This window comes from Lissotriton vulgaris, chromosome 5 (assembly GCF_964263255.1).
Source record: "Lissotriton vulgaris chromosome 5, aLisVul1.2, whole genome shotgun sequence".
Taxonomy (NCBI): Eukaryota; Metazoa; Chordata; class Amphibia; order Caudata; family Salamandridae; genus Lissotriton; species Lissotriton vulgaris.
The window spans coordinates 983,653,899-983,671,544 of record NC_141693.1 but is presented as its reverse complement, the minus strand read 5'-3'; the positions used below and the strand labels follow the sequence as shown (position 1 = coordinate 983,671,544).

Here is a 17,646-nt window from a genome sequence, read left to right as displayed (position 1 = left end):
ACATATTTATTGTGAAGTCACTTGATGCTTGTGTATGCTGGCATTGCCTGCAATGTACAAAAATACCAGACGTTTTGGCTGTTCACGTGTTTAAGGTCAGTTGACTGTAATTTTTCCACTTGAGTAAATTTCACACTGTGACAGCTAAGCTTAGAATCAGGCTATTACTAATCTAGATTTGGCCACTGATAAAGACAACAGGCCCATCAGGTTACGGTGGTGAAAAAATAATGAAATAATGGTCGGGATGTAATCAGAAATCTTCCCATTTTGCAGTGTGTACAGATACAGAAAAAACGTACTCTTCCCATTCTGTCATTACAGAGAGCAGAAGTTATTTTTCATCTTGCTGACTTGTTGACTGACCATAGAGAGGAGATCCTTTCGGCTAATAAAAAAGACATGGAAGAAGCCGAGACAAAAGGTAGGACGTTCTATGCACTGCTGACCTCAGAATTGTTGGGAATGGCTGTTGTGCAAGGCACTAGGTGTATAAATATGAATGGACATTTTTGGAAGGCTTTTCCTTTTTATTTTCAAACAAGCAAGGGAGTTACAATCTTGTAGATGGAAGTACTTGCATGTCCCGCTCAACCCCTCCTTAACCTTCCCCAATCCCAGCTCATTTAGGAGTAAGTATTCTCCACTCCTGCTGGTCGATTCCACATTTACTACTAAAAAGGAAACCTACGTGGGCTAGGAGAGGCAGAGGTCTCTGCAGGCCGACTTGTGAACAGCATTTAGTAGTATGTATATAGTACTATAGTAGTACTAAAAAAAAAGTACTAAAGAGTGCACTTTTTGAGTAAGCCCCAATGTAAGTCCCTCAACAGCCTGTTTCTCCCTAATTTAATGTTACTGTCCACATTCTTCCAATCGAAATCAAGAGAATGAGAAGGAAGTGTCTCCGAACATTTGCACCAAACACCTTGCAGGATTGTCCTCTCACTGCTCCACCAAAGTGACTTTGTCTGTGCTAGATCACATTTTGCGATTACCACTGGGTCACAAATACACTTACCTCATGATTATTAATGGGGTAGGTCTCAGTTTGTGACCCATTGGAAATTGCAAAAATCACAGAGATGGTGCCCTGCTCGGGTCCGCATACCACCATATCTGTGATTGCTTTTAAATAAAGCAATCTTTTTTTTTAATGCAGCCCATTTACCGCAAATCAAAACGGGATGCGTTTCAAAAAGAAAAGTGAGACCACAGTCTGCTCTTGCAAAATGTTTTAACAAATATTCACAAAAGGGATCCTTGACTCCCCTTCCTATTTGAGAATGGGTTACCACCTACATGAAGTAGGCGGGCACATGTTATGCAGTTTCATTTCAGGTGCAAAATAACACATTCCACTACAATTAGATATTAGGAAGGGACGCCCTAAACATGCCCCTTCCTAATATTGACTCACAAACCCAATTTGGTATAGGTTACCGAATCGCAGATAGGGATTTCTACATTTCAAAATGCCTTTTTGCGCTCGCTAACGGGCCGAGTTGCAAACACAAAAATACTGTATACATCTGGCCACTATTGTCTGTAACAACCAGGGTGCAACACTTTCTCCTTTGGTGGAACAGCAACACTGTTACTTGGGATGCCCCTTCTAGATCCTCTCTACAGGTGACCATCACCACCGACAAGTCCCTTATGGTGAGGCGCACTCACCTCCACGAGATTAGAAGGCATCTGAACCCCTCAGTACTAGGGGCATCAGAAAAAGTATGTTGAGCTGCTAACCATCATTCTAGCCCTCAAAGCATTCTTCAAACTCATATGGTGCAAGACAATCCTAATAAAGACTGACAAGATCGCAGCCATGTATTATATACTGAAGCAGGGTTGGGAGGGTTGTCCAGTCCCCCGGCTCTCTGGACTTGCTGAAGAGATCTGGCACTTGGTAACCCGCAATAGCATTCACCTGATGGTAAAGCCTTTGCAGGGGGGCGCTAGAGGGCGCACTGCGGGAGGGCTGGCTCCTGAGACAGCTCCGCCGGACGGGTGCCGTTAACTGCCAGAAAAGCGGTACTACAGCTGTCCACGGCGAGATCTGGTGGAAGATATTGTGATCGGAATGTTTCAATAATATAGTGCGCAGACCTTTGGCCCTGAAGACTGCTTATTAAGGTACTTTTCGGCGTGAAAGAATATTTGCAGTTTGCGAGCCAAAATAGCGGCGCCCATGATCGCAGTCCAAGAGACGCTCCGACCCTAACAACGTACACGGGACTACACTGTCTCAGTGGCAAGAAACGGGGAAAGATAATGTCCGACTGCAACCGGTAGCGGAGAGGGGTCTGCGTTCAATTCGGAGCACTTAATGACCACATTGACTGTGCTTTCCACAAAGTGGGAGAAGTAGCTAAAATGGCGGTGAGGCTGGAACGCATACGGAGTGGAAGCCCTGCCCGCTGTGCAGCGCGGAGAACGCGGCTCCGAACTGCCTGAGGCTGATGCAATCAAATAGACACGGGCGGAGATTCACCCTGCATCGCAATACAGACGGCAACGAATGAAATTGAATATCGCCGCAAAGCTGCCCCTACACAGAAGTCTCCTGGTGAGCACGCACTTTCACAACGGAGCCCAAAACGAGTAATATGATGTGGGCATTTTGCACGATGGTGATGAAAAAGCTGCCTCCCCCCAAATGCTCTAACTGGCGCATTAGTGCCTTTCCCATCGTGACTGCTGTCTCTGGCGACCCCTATCTGACATAAGAGCTGCGCTCTGTACAATATTTAGCTAGCAGACCATCAGTGCTGATGCATTGACTTCTATCATAGGGCCGACTCATCATTGCATGCTACCAGCGCCTAATACTGCGGTGACACTGATAATCAGGTTTCACGGACACACTGCACTGTTAAAAACGACCATAGCACTCAGGCTACTTGATGCTGTGCTCACTGTATGAAATTGCAGATGACCTACGACGCTGAGGTGGCAGAGCTGTCGACCACGAGGTTGTAATCAGCGATGGCGCAATATTAATCATCGACTGCCCTGCCCTCCTGGCCTGGCTGCGCCCCTGCAAGTGCATGCATACAGAAGCTGGAGCGTGATACGCGGCTCTGCAGAAATCCAAGACACAAGGGAGTCTTTTCGCCACCAACATACTCACGCTTCAACGCTGCGACTCAGCGCCTCGCGACAGCGCGATGGGTAAGCCGGAGAAGCAACAGACAAAGCTCCAGTTCGAAGCGAAAAAACAACCAAAAAATACAAATACACCTTCAGAAACTGAGGGTGACAATGACGCGGAAGGGGGGAGCGGAATGGAAGATGTGCTCCGGGCAATACAGAACAGCCTACAGGAAATGAATGGCAAATTGGGCAATCTGGCGCTAAGAGTGGACAACATGGCTGCCAAGCTAGACAAGCACGGCGAACGGCTAGTGGAGGCAGAGACTAGACTATCAGCAGTCGAAGATGAATTCAACCATGGGGAAATCAATGGACACACTGCGTGCCAAAGTCGAGGACCAGGAAGCCAGGTCTCGACACAACAACGTCCGCATAGCGGGTCTGCCAGAATCGACCAACACTGGTAGGATGGAACAGTATGTGGAAAACCTGATAAAGGACCTGTTTGGAGGTGAAGAACTTTCGTCGGTGTTTCTTGTAGAACGAGCACATCGCTCCCTCACACCCCGTCCGAAATCAGGTGCTCCGCCACATATTATAATTGCCCGCATGCTAAACTACAGGGACAGAGACACGATCCTAAGACTGGCGCAAGAGAAAGGTGACATCACCCATCAGGGCAACAAGCTCGAGTTCTACCCGGATCACACCATGGCAGTTCAATTGGCCCAGAAGGAATATGGCCCAGTAAAGAAAAAATTGCGAGACCTAGGTATTGAATATGCCATGCTCTACCCGGCAAAACTCAGTCACCAATGCAGGTAGATCCACGATACTACTGACGCCGCAAGCAGCGCAAGAATATATCAAGAAATTTGGCCGTAGGCGTAGGGCAAGTGGACGTGAGAACGTACACAGTGATACTGAATGAGCGGCCCTCCTAAGGTAAATTTGATCATTTTTTAGGCAAAATGAGCTGCGGAACTACACTCTGCAAGTTTTGGACGGCCTAGTTGTGAAGTGGGTTAGACTTTTGATGTGGCCTACTATACGCACATGTACCTAAGTGCCTCTTGAATGGGAATGTAGTCTACTAAGGGCTAATGCTGATGTCTAACTATGGGACAATACCACCTATCGGTGATAGGACACTGCTAAGCTGACTTGTGAGGTTGCACATTTGGACACTTGCCATCCCCCATGAGGCTTATTGGATGGCGCCTTAATGTGCAACATATTGATCCAAATACATCTTCTCTTGTCTACAGCTAACACATACTACGATCCTTGGTGATAAATTCCTGCAGCACATGTTGCCACTATCTATTATTACCGGGTACTGTGGCGGCAGGAAGTAGACAATGCATGTAGTGCCCTCTGTTTAGGCTCCCTACCGGGCGCCGCGACACGATGGATTGCCTTATCAGATCAGACTATATCAAACCACCCGTTTGTATACCGCAACCGCACAGGTTGCTACACAGCTTAAAGCACTAATCCAATGTATCATGATTATTGTTAGGCACCCGTCCACACCCACACTGTGGATGGAGACGTGTGCACCTAGTGGACCCCCCAAAAGGGTTTTCCCCTACAGCAGTTTTTTCCAATGTTTGGTTAACTCAGGGTCATGGCTTTGGCAAAGTTGGGATGCTGAAGTGGGCGGGGGGGGGGGGGGGGGATTTGGGGATTGCTTACTTTGGATCACTGTACCTGAGAAGCATTGCAAACTCCGAATCACCAGAATTATTACTGTCTACTAACTGTTGTAACAAGCACTGGCGTTGCCAATAGGTTTCGCATTTGGAAAGTTGGAGCTATTGGTTTTGTAAATGACATTTTATATTTATATATCGTTATTGGCATTGTCAATAACAATATATAAATATACAATACCTATGTTTAACAGATTCAAAGTAGCAGCTTTTTCGGAGGCTAGGATTCGACGCTGCTGAATTGTTCATGTGTGTGCCCAGTGACAGCAATAGCTGTAACTCTTTCAGTGCTAGAGATATCCGACATCTTAGGAATGTTCACCTACCAGTGGTTCGTAAACTGTGTGATTTGTGCGTATCTCTTCACGGCGCCCCGACTAGTTTTGATGGCGCACTGGGGTGACGCGGTGCACAGATTGGGAACCACTCTAAAGAGACCTAGCGGCATCCAGCGACACAACTACTTTAACTCAATAGCAATTCAAGGGGGCAATAGTGGTGTGGCTCACTGGTTAGAGGTGGCAGACCCGAGAGCAGAGAACGGCCCAGGACCAGGGTTCAATTGCTGACGCGGCAGGGCCGTGGACTAGGGTCAGCGGACTCGATAATTCTCACCTCGGTGCCTACTCTAACCAGGGATCACACTCTGCAACTCTGGGCTTCAGCTTGCCTCATCTCCACAACGGCCCCCCACATACGCCTGGGATGCCTGGCTTCACCTTGGAGATACCCAGTAGGGACCATCTCACAGGGAAAGCCAGGACGGGTTACCCAGCGGTCTATTGGGCAGAGATACTCCTTCGGGAGTCGATTCTAGCACGTTAGAAACCCGCAATTAAATAGGAGTTTAGTTACAGAGGACTTTGGCTGACTATACCAGAGGGCAAATGTATTCTTTATATGTATAATGTGAATGTGATTTATGTAAGATGAAGATGTTTTGAAAACCCAATAAAATTTGGTTGGGGAAAAAACGCGTTGCCACTCGGTAGAAGGTGCTTTGCAAACACCTTTCTGTGGCTTATTGCTATATTTTAGGTAGCCATAAGGTCAAACCTTTTTCCAAACAATGTTAACGTGTAGAAATCATAATGTAATGAAATAACACCGTCACAAAATGTACCAGGATTATTTGCCTTTTCATGCTGCACAATGTATTGGGCCCTCCCCTGCAGCAATAAATCCAGTGGCCCCGACCATAAACTAAGAATTCTAATCCACGCACTCAACTTTTGCTACTGATGCAAAGATAGATTTATCATTTTGTAGATTTTTAGGAAAGCAGCGTGGCCAGCCCGCCAAATATGTACTGTACTGGCAGTGATTCGATTCCTAAAAGTCAAACAAACATTCAAGACAGACCAAAACACAGAGCATGCATGACGTTCTTCCCGCCATACTCTACTGGTAAATTGAGGTAAGTGACATAAGGAAGTGGTCTACTATTCTTACTATCGATATGAAGAGTGTCTTCAACGTTTAAAAATACATAATCATTGTGGACTGGGCTTGTTGACCCGGGGCAATAGAGATAGCTGATTGTGGTGCAGAAACGACTGGGACAGCGGTACGTGGGGTTAATGAGGGTTTTATTGGAATGCCTCGATTAGATTTTAACATCAATGTTCTCCTGGTTCTAAAGGTGAGTCTCTCTTTTGCGAACTGGCTGGGATCCGTCTTGGCGGTTGGTGTTCTTCCGTTTCCTTTCCTGGACGCAGCGTTGCCTTCGAGGTCTGGTCAGGGTCCTGGGGTTAGGCAAGTTCTTGGCTCCGGTGCCCCATGTAAAGATAAGACCAACAGAGAGGGAGCCGTTAGTTCAGCCGTCCGCTGGGGTATTTATGCACCGATGGGACCAGGTGAAATGTGAGGGAATAGTTGTCCCCAGTGAACGTGCAACTCAATCCTAGGTCCGTGCAGTGGGGAGGGAAGGTACAAGACGGTGAGGGAAAAACGCGGGGTAAAAGTGAAACAAAAGGGGGGGGAACACGCAGGACACAAACAGGGGCTATTTACACTATAGCACAAGCTTGCTTTCTACCCAAGCCGCCATACGCTGCCGTACCTGGGAAAGCCACGCTCCTCCCCCGGGAGAGTGGCACGGCGGCTCGCAGGGTCGTTGGCCTCCTGGCTCTCCCTCGGACTCTCCTCCGCTTGCTTCCAGGAATTCCTCGGGTTTTCTGCTTCTCTCCTCGCTCACCGGTTCTTCGTCTCCGTCTCCGCTCCTCGCCGCCTCTCCTGTGGTGATGTCACACGCCATGTAATACACTTCCTCCTTCATATCCAATCCGGGTCCGTTAACGTGTGCCGAAGGCGGGTCCTCCTCCTCCGTATACGCCCACTTAAAGGAGCCATGTTCCTCCTCATCAAGTTCGTCGTGGTCCGTCCCCCATGTCTCAGTCTGCAATGAATGAGGGTGTACTAGGTCATTTCTGGGTGCCCACCACTCGTCACCCGTACGTAGCCTCACCACCCCGTTACACTCCTCCCCCCCTGGATTCTCCCGATCGGGGAGAACGGGCATTGGCATGCGAGACAGGAAATCAGCGTTCCCATTGTCCCTCCCCTTCCTATGCACAACGGTAAAGGAAAAGGGCTGGAGGAAGAGAAACCACCTCAGTATCCTTGCGTTCTGGGTCCGGTTCTTTTGCATCCACTGCAAAGGGGCATGGTCTGAGTAGAGGGTAAAGGCCTTCCCCTCCAGGTAATACCGTAACTTTTCCACTGCCCACCTTATTGCCAGACACTCTTTTTCCACGGTCGGATACCGTTGTTCCCGAGGGTGGAGCTTTCTGCTGATGTACAGGATCGGGTGTTCAATTTGGTCCTCCCCTGTTTGAGATAAGACCGCTCCTATACCCGTATCCGAAGCATCAGTGGCTAGGGAAAACGGTTTTTCAAAGTCTGGAGGCAGTAACACAGGACTAGTGGTGATGGCTCTCTTCAATAGAATGAAGGCATTCATGGCTTCCTGTGAGGGGGGTCGTGGTAAGGTGTTCTTGACATTTTTTTGGAGTAAATTGGTCAAGGGGGTGGCAATATCGGCAAAGTTCTTTAAAAAACGCCTATAATAGCCCATGAGGCCTAAAAAGGCCCTGAGTTCCTTTTTGGTGGTTGTTGGAAACGGAGTTTCTGTGATTGCCTTGATCTTCTCTTCTTGGGGTGCTATCACTCCGTCCCCCAACATAAATCCGAGATATTTTACTCTTGAATAAGCTGCCCTGGATTTTCGGGCGTTGACATGCAATCGGGCATCTCTCAAAGAGGCCATGACCTGCGATACATGTTCCAGGTGCTCTGACCATGTATGACTGAAGATGACGATGTCATCCAAATACACAGAACTGTAGCGGCTATGTGGGGCTAGTACCGTATTCATAAGCCGCTGGAAGGTGGCAGGTGCACCGTGGAGGCCGAAGGGGAGTACATTGAATTCGTATAGTCCCTCCTCGGTGGCGAATGCAGTTTTGTGGCGGTCCTCCTCCCTTAAGGGTACCTGCCAATAACCCTTTGTCAGGTCCAGGGTCGTTATGTATTTGGCTTCCCCTATACGTTCAATCAATTCGTTCACCCTGGGTATGGGGAACGCATCGAAGGAGGAAATGGCGTTCAATGCCCTGAAGTCCATGCAAAAACGGGTGGACCCGTCAGGTTTGGGCACCATGACAATTGGGGATGACCAATTACTTTTAGAGGGTCTGATGACACCAAGCTCTAGCATACTAGCTACTTCCCTTCTCACGTCCGCCCTTTTTGCGGCGGGTATGCGATATGCCCTTTGTTTTACTATACCGCCCTGGGTAGTGCGTATTTCATGTTCTGCCAGGTGGGTGCAGCCAGGGTATCCGAAAACAAGGGAGAAAAAGGGCGGAGTTCATTCAGCAGTTCCCGTTTCGCCGAGTCGGACAACTCCGGGTTGATTGGTAAGAAGGCAAGGGTGGATTCTTCACTGCTCTCAGGGAGGGCTAGATTGGAGGAGCGAGGTACCGGTCCCAACCATTTTTTCAGTAGATTCATGTGAAAGGTTTGTTTACGGGTGGGCGACATTTGTAACTTGTATGTGGTGTTGCCAAACTTCTCTATTACTTGATATGGCCCTTTCCACTCGCTCCTAAATTTCTGAGTGGAGGAAGGTAGTAACACCAATGCCCAGTCCCCTAGAGTCAGGGTCCTCCATCTTTTGCCTTTATCGTAGCACCGTTTTTGGTGACTCTGGGCTGCCTTCAGATTTGAATAGGCCAAATCCCTCAGTTTCCCCAACCGTGACCTCAACTGCTGGGTGTATTCTAGAAGGGACCGTTGCTCGTTAGCCTCTTCTCTCTCCCATGTTTCCCTGGTTATTTCTAGCAAGGACCTCGGCTGCCGGCCATACAGAAGTTCGAAGGGAGAGTATCCAAGGCTACTCTGGACCTGTGCTCTTACCACATAAAGAGCCAACGGAAGCATTCTGTCCCACTCCTTATGTTCTGATGACAACGGTTTCTTGAGGGTGGATTTCAGGGTCCGGTTGTATCTTTCCACTAAACCATCCGTTTGTGGGTGGTATGCAGATGTGCGGATGTGTTGTAGGTCCAGTGTTTTACATACCTCTGTCATCATACGTGACACAAAGGGCGTCCCCTGATCCGTTAGGATCTCCCTCGGAAACCCTACCCTTGAAAACAGTTCAACAAGCCTTTCTGCCACATTCTTTGTGGTGGGACTGCTTAGGGGAAAGGCCTCCGGGAAACGGGTGGCGTAATCCACCACCACTAGTGCATAGGTATGCCCCCTGGAGGAACGGGGTAAGGGCCCTATGAGGTCCATACCCACCCGTTCCCAGGGATTGCCAATCACAGGTAGGGGTTGTAACGGCAGCGCTGGGGGCTTGGTCATGTTCCTTTTCTGGCACACCTCACATTGTTGACAATAGGCCTCCGTTTCTTTATAGATGCCTGGCCAGAAAAACAAGCGCAATATGTTTTGGGTAGTCTTCTCTGCCCCACTGTGTCCTGCTGTCAAATGTGTGTGGGCATAGAACAGTATCTGTTCTCGGAATGCACGGGGCACCACTAGTTGCCTGGGTTCTCCCTCCTTCCCTTCTCTGTATAACAGGTCATTGTCTATACTAAAGCGGGGGTATCGCTGAGGTGAGTCAGAAGTCAGGGCAACGTGTGCGGCCTCCCACGCATTCAGCAGGGTGGGATCGTTAGCTTGTGCATACCTAAACCCCCTGTCTATGACCCACGGTTCGGTGGAGAGGTAAGCCTCGGCAGGGCGTTTGTCTATCTCCCCTTTGAACAGGGCTAGGAATTGAGGATTGTCCACCCCTAAAATCAGTTCTTCCGGCAAGGACCCCACCACTTCAACTCTTACGGTGCAGGGTTCCCTTCCTATAGGGTGAATGGTTATGCGCGCTATGGGATAAGTTTTGACGTCCCCATGAACGCACCGAATGTGCACTTCGCCCTCCTGCCCTATCTGACCGGGGTACACTAGTTTCTCCCTTATTACGGATTGTCTACAACCAGAGTCCAGGAGTGCTTTTACAGGAGTGTGGTTCACCCGTACCTTTACATAGTATGAAGGTCCCATTTCTGCGCTGTACATTACTGCCTTAGGGATATACCCAACTTCCATGGGTTCCTCCGCGGGCTTTTTTCTGGGACACAACCTTGCTATGTGGCCCCATTCACCGCACTCGAAGCACTGAGGACCCCTTAAAGGAGGAAGGTCTGGGCGGAAGGGCCTTGGTTTCACCGGTTCGAAGACGGTCTTCTTTTTTTCCAACTTGGGTGGAGGGACTGTGGTCTTAGATGACTTCTCCGTCTCCCATGGAAAGGTCCGAGGTGCGGCCCTGGTATAGTTTGCTGCCATTTCGATCGCTTGGGCTGCGGTTAGGCCGGGATGTTGCCTCAACCATCTTTGAGTCCCGTATGGTAGAGCTTCCATGAATTGTTCCAGTATAATACTTGTCATGACCTCTTCTTTGCTCCTGTTGTCCGGTCTCAGCCATTTTTCGGCCGCCATTTTCAGACGTAAGTATAAAGTTTTAGGATTTTCCCCTGTGATTCCTTTTTCTTTCCGAAACCTAAGCCTGTATGCCTCTGCGTCCATACCGAGGTGATCCAGTATCACCCCCTTGATCTCGGCATAGGTGGACGTTCCGGAATGGTTAGCAACCTGGTATGCTGTCTGTGCTTCTCCCGTCAGCTGGGGTGCGAGGAAGAAAGGCCATTTATCTTCTGGCCACCCACATGCGCGGGCAGCTCGCTCAAAATTGACCAAGAAGGCGTCCGGGTCTTCGCCTATAATGTACTTCTGTAGGGAGACCCCCGATGGATGGGGCCCGAAGGGTCTCCGGTCTACCGACACTGCGGTCCCTGGGGTCTGCACCACTTTCTGAAGGTTATCCATCTGTTGGGTCATGGTGCTGCGGAATAGAGCTCGGTCTGCATCCGCAGTACTGATTTGCTGGCCAATAGCCCACTCCAGTTTCTGTTGGCCTTCGATTAGGGTTTGAATGACTTGGTCCATGATTGGGTCCTGTTCTGGGGGAGTAGATCCCACTTCTGACACCACTGTGGACTGGGCTTGTTGACCCGGGGCAATAGAGATAGCTGATTGTGGTGCAGAAACGACTGGGACAGCGGTACGTGGGGTTAATGAGGGTTTTATTGGAATGCCTCGATTAGATTTTAACATCTATGTTCTCCTGGTTCTAAAGGTGAGTCTCTCTTTTGCGAACTGGCTGGGATCCGTCTTGGCGGTTGGTGTTCTTCCGTTTCCATTCCTGGACGCAGCGTTGCCTTCGAGGTCTGGTCAGGGTCCTGGGGTTAGGCAAGTTCTTGGCTCCGGTGCCCCATGTAAAGATAAGACCAACAGAGAGGGAGCCGTTAGTTCAGCCGTCCGCTGGGGTATTTATGCACCGATGGGACCAGGTGAAATGTGAGGGAATAGTGGTGGTCACCAGTGAACGTGCAACTCAATCCTAGGTCCGTGCAGTGGGGAGGGAAGGTACAAGACGGTGAGGGAAAAACGCGGGGTAAAAGTGAAACAAAAGGGGGGGGGGAACACGCAGGACACAAACAGGGGCTATTTACACTATAACACAAGCTTGCTTTCTACCCAAGCCGCCATACGCTGCCGTACCTGGGAAAGCCACGCTCCTCCCCCGGGAGAGTGGCACGGCGGCTCGCAGGGTCGTTTGCCTTCTGGCTCTCCCTCGGACTCTCCTCCGCTTGCTTCCAGGAATTCCTCGGGTTTTCTGCTTCTCTCCTCGCTCACCGGTTCTTCGTCTCTGTCTCCGCTCCTCGCCGCCTCTCCTGTGGTGATGTCACACGCCATGTAATACACTTCCTCCTTCATATCCAATCCGGGTCCGTTGACGTGTGCCGAAGGCGGGTCCTCCTCCTCCATATACGCCCACTTAAAGGAGCCATGTTCCTCCTCATCAAGTTCGTCGTGGTCCGTCCCCCATGTCTCAGTCTGCAATGAATGAGGGTGTACTAGGTCATTTCTGGGGGCCCACCACTCGTCACCCGTACGTAGCCTCACCACCCCGTTACAATCATTTAAATGAATAACCAGCTACAAAGAAAGCGCTGACTGGATACCCATGCTTTATAGTTCCACTTTAGAGTTCTACAAAATACTTCATTCAAGAAATATAATTATTCTACTTCTTAAGAAACTATTCTCTCACAGCTTCCAGCAGCTGAAAAATAAAACAGTCCCATTTCAAAAAAGTATCTAAAACCTTGAGTGTGGAAAAGGATACGGCTCTACTTAGTGTTGATGTAAAGATGAATACAATTGATACGTATTCGAAATGTTTGACCAAATCTTCTAGGGACAAAGTACACGGAAGCAATATAGTTGAGGATTGTCGAACTCCACGGAATAGTCCTCAACGTAACGGATGAGGACTCCCATAAAACATTCTACTGATTGTTCAGGGACATGGAGAACTGGTAAGGGGCGCATGCAGCCCGTTTCTAGAAGCTGGTTACAAGAACCTAGCGACTGTGCATATTGTTAAAAGAAAGGCCTAAAAAATACCCGCGCTGCATGTGATCAGTTATAAGTGGTATAATCGACGGTGGGGTTCTTACCCTCAACGGGTGGATGCAGACTTCCAGCACAAAACTAGTAGGAAGCGAGAATAAACTGCGAGATTTGTAGATGTACCACAAAAGACCTTGTCATAGGGGTAACAAAGTAAGAGACTATACACCACCTACCCAGGTTACGTGTGGAACAGCCTTGAGTAGCAAAGCAGCTTCTTCCTGACCCCCCTCTATTACACTCTCCTAGGAAATGAAAATAAAATAACAGACAATGTGAAAAGAAGAAGGCTATAGTACACTTATTGCCTGTACTATACCTAAAAGAACAGACTTGGGAATGTTCAGGTTCCACAATACTAAAGTACTTTGTGCCTTTGTGTATATATATATATATATGCATAAAAAATAGCACAGTCCAGAAATCCCCAGTTCAAAGACCAGCAACTAGCCTGGTTATTCCACTCACTGAGGTACCAAAAAGCATCCTTAACTCATGAGCTCCAAAACAACAAAGGGTCATAAGGCATTCACAATATAGTTTCTTTTTGCAATGGTCCCTGCTACAATAAAGCCTTGAACTGCACAACCAACTCCACTGTCATGCTGCGAGAGCGTTGCGCGTAAACTAGCCACACACATCCGGATAAGCTACAATGCACTCACTACATGAGACCAAAACAGAATGCCGGTCTCGCCAACAGGGAGTCACTCAGAAGTGGTGCTGCCTCTACGCGCTCCTCTGCAAGAGACGCTCTGTCTCGCCAACAGAGGAACACGGTGCACATTCACAGCTAAAAGGCTGTCAAGTACGAGCAACCGGAATCGCCCACAAGTAAATAATGCAGAGGTGCACTAAAGCACCCTTTCTGCCTCTAGGATCAGGAACTTTGACACATCTTTCGCTGTAGAAATCACCTGAATATTCGGCAGCGTCTGGATCGCCCAGCTTCCATATATCTGGATCCTACTCTGCGCCCTGGTCACGTGTAGCGTGCCTGTCGCTACGGATGCTGAGAAGTGTAGTTCAACATAGCGGGTCACTTCCGGGTTCTCTCATTAGCGGTCAGTCAGTGCTCAACCAGTTGCTGGATCCTGACACAGGTGATTTTTTTTTTACACAGTTCGACCTTTTCATCTAGTTGGTTGTGACGTTACGTGTCCTCTACACTCATTTGACATTGAAGTTAATGTGTAACTATCCTAGCCAGGGGCCACATGTAGATTATTAAAAATTAGTAGCAATAGTGAACAGCCTTTTGAATCACTGAGTGCTTTGCCAAGGAATATAAGGGATTTAATGTGGTTTGTGCGGAATTAGAAGCCACCAGGAATCTTGACTTATTGTTCCAAATAGATTGTGTAACAACTTGAAGAGCATGTAGTAACATGCCAAATTGTAGTTATGGATATTAATAATTGATGCTGGTCATTGTTTGGGCAGAAGCATTAACACTTTTATACTATTTGCTACTTTTGGGCCAGTGCAGCACTCATTGTGGAGAACATAGAACAGGATGCCTGTATAACGGACTGCAGTTTTGAGGGTTAAGTTTATGAATTTTGTGATCAAAAAGGATTGCAGTTTTTCACAAGTTTTGGTATTGTATCTGGTGCATTTGGATTGCTTCTAGCTTGGTTATCTCTTTGATACAGTGTTACAATTTGCTTGTTGGTTCATAACCTGAATAATTTGGTTGGCAAAATGGGCCTTTTTTTGTTTAGCCCTCTGGATGACTTAGTGATAACCTCTTGTATTGGTTTTACAAAGTGCTCTGCCAACGCTGTTCCAGTTCAAATATTTTCAGTTGGGTTTTGACTAAACCACGTACTGCCTGTCAGCTTGTTTCAGTTTCAACAAAGTTCTGCTTCAACCAAGTAGAGCCATCCTCAAATGTTTTTGGTGCTAAGTTCGTGCGTATGGCTTCAAGATCCACCTATGCTGCAACAGAGAGCAAAGTGAACTGAAAGCCTATCTAGAGCTGATTACAGATGTCTTACACCAACGAGTGAGTGTACAAAGGGCATTAGATCCTGACTTCTTGAAGTTGTGGTGTAAAACCTATCCATGCAAACTCAATAGTGAGCAAGTGGTCTTAGCCGGTACTGGGGTGGACCAGATCTTTGCATGTATCCCGTCCACATGAAAATATTGGATTTAGAAGGGTGATGTGCGTGGTGTGGTAGGAAAGTGATATCTTTTGCTGTTTTGTGGGGTTTTGCGGTTTGTCTGCTTTGCATTGTTTACACAGAAGTCTGTAATCAGGAATTCACCCGACTTAGATCTAGAAAGGAAGTGCTGCATCTTGGTTTCATGTGCACCTTGCTTTCTTGTGTACTGCAGCTACAATGAAACAGGAGTTTGGGTTGATGAACGATTGCTCAATTCATTGTTGAAAATATTTAAAAGTATCAGGACTATTTCTCTTCCCTGACCCATTACTCTATTATTGTAGATCATTTTGAGTGATGGGGCAGTGGTCCCTTAAAATGCGTGATTGCTTTGTCTGTGTACCAAGTGTCTTTTGCATCTAGGATGTGAAGACTCCTCTCTACATTATGAATTTCAAGGGTATTTATCACCGCTCAACCCCATAATCTGCCTGCTGGCAATGTTCGCCTTGAAGGGGCCTGATGTAGGTGTGGTAAGCTTCAGTAGTTTTCTGGAAGGGCGGTATTATTTGATAGGATTTTGTAATTGGTGTGAAAAGGTGTGTTAGTCATATATCTTGGAGAGGGGAACGTTTTTGAAAAAACTGTTGATAGAATGATCATCTATGTTAGTAGGTGATGTTTTCTTTACTTTGGTATGAGACCCTGCAAAGTAGCATTGATTTGTTTCAGGTGACAGCGGTTCATTGTATGATGGGTTGTTCTCACTTGAATCAGTGGGCTGAGTGCAGGATCCTCGGACTGCAGACCTTGTTTTCCCATATTTCAGAGAATTAAAGTATAAGTCTACGGCCTTAAATTGATAGTCTCATACTTAGATTAGATGTTTAGATTAGTTATGTTCCACTACAAGACAACATGGATGCTGGAGGGTCAAGGTGACTGTTAGACATGGGGGAGCGGGAAGGCTAAACTCCAGGGTATTGTGCAAAGCATCGGCGCAGCACACACAGGCGAAACACAAGGCACACTACAAAAAGAGTCCACACCGGTTGCCTGAGGCCTAGCTCCACGCTACAAGCCGGGGCCTCGAGTGGTGGGTGTGACCGGATCGCTGGGCGCAGTCCGGCGCTGCGGCCTGAGGCTGTTCCGAGGAGATCGCCTGAAACAAAGCCTTTGGCGACGCCGGGGGCAGAGACAGATGTGACAGTGCCTACCTGTGTATCTGTGGAGGGCTCCGGTCGGTTTGCAGGCTGAGACTTCGGGAGGAGATCCGGACTACGGAGGTGAGCTCGGACCGGGGAAGGCCTAACTGCTGTGCGACTCTGCGACTCTGAACGGAGGCCTGGTGGTGCGCCGGGGGTTGAGGGAGGCACGGAGGTGCTGCATGGGACGTGCCTGCTTTCCTTTCTGCCTCCCTCCCCCCCTCCTCCCCCCTGACGCGGCTTGAAATGAGGGCCGAGATGGACCGGGGGAGCAAGTGACGCCGACCTGAGCGAGGGGCCCGGGAGCTTGGAGGAACATCATTGCCGCCCTGTTCCAGGAGGAAACCGCCAAATCACGGCTCTGCTGCGCTGTGGGAGAAGGGACAGAGACGGCCAGTTACACACATTGTGGGTGAGCCCCCCGTGCCTCCTCGCGGCGGCGAACGGTGGGTGCTGACTGCGACCCATATCCCCCCACCCCTCCAGGAGAAGATCTGAGCGGACCCTGCTCTGGGGGACATCTGCCCGCCGACGACACGGAGGAACTCGGGACTGGGGCGGGGACCAGAGTGGAAGCGGCATAGTGGTTGGAGGGCGCCCCCCCAGTCATAGCCCTGGACACTGATCGGGTCCGCAGACGAGAATCATGGTCCGGAAAGGGGCGAAAACAATGGACGGCAGGGATGGGGCACCAGCGGACACATTCTAGACCTATAGGCTGGCTACCTGGAATGTACTGGGGCTAGGTGCAGTACAAAAACGACATAGAATATACGCCTTTTTACTTCGTCAACAGGCACAAATAGTATTCCTACAGGAATCCCACCTAACACTGTCTGAGGCGCACACATTGCAGAAAAAGTGGAGGGGGACTGTATTCTCCACAATGTACTCTGCCTTCTCCAGGGGGGCCACCATTTGGGTGCGACATGGCACCCCGTTCGTGGAACTGGAGAGGAAGGTAGACGTCCAGGGACGATATATCCTAGTGAGAGGCACATTAGACGGTATGATGCTGTCCTGGGAATCATCTACGCCCGAACTTTGATCAGGACAGGTTCCTTGCAAATGTAGGACGGGCTTTAACTGACTGGATAGATATTCCCTGGATATTAGGGGAGGATTGGAACATGGATTTGGATGTTTACCTGGACAGATCGCACCCCCCCCCCCCCCTCCCCCTCCAGACGACGGGAGTACACAAGATAGCCGACTCCTTTAAAACATGGCTACAGGGATGGGGACTGACAGACGCATGGCGTACCCTGCATCCAACACACAAAGATTCTTGTGTACCAACTCCCTGATGGCCAAGTGTACGTCCTCAGACTACCTTGCAAAAACATTTTCGGACCATAGACCACTGACACTCGACCTACATTGGGGGAGGGTGCCTTCACCAGTACCCACCTGGAGGCTCAACCCCTTACTATTAGAGGATGCCCCATTCCAAACACACCTATCTGACACTCTAAA

General features: G+C 48.8%; 1 protein-coding gene across 2 annotated transcripts in view; it reads left to right on the top strand.

Moving 5' to 3' along the window:
• Positions 1-17,646, top strand: part of ALDH18A1 (aldehyde dehydrogenase 18 family member A1) — a 508,980-nt gene that overhangs the window by 371,918 nt on the left and 119,416 nt on the right. For both annotated transcript variants that reach the window (XM_086922580.1, XM_086922579.1), the window contains exon 11: positions 325-424. In XM_086922580.1, coding sequence (XP_086778706.1) covers positions 325-424 — 100 coding nt within the window. The remainder of the gene's footprint in view (positions 1-324; positions 425-17,646) is intronic.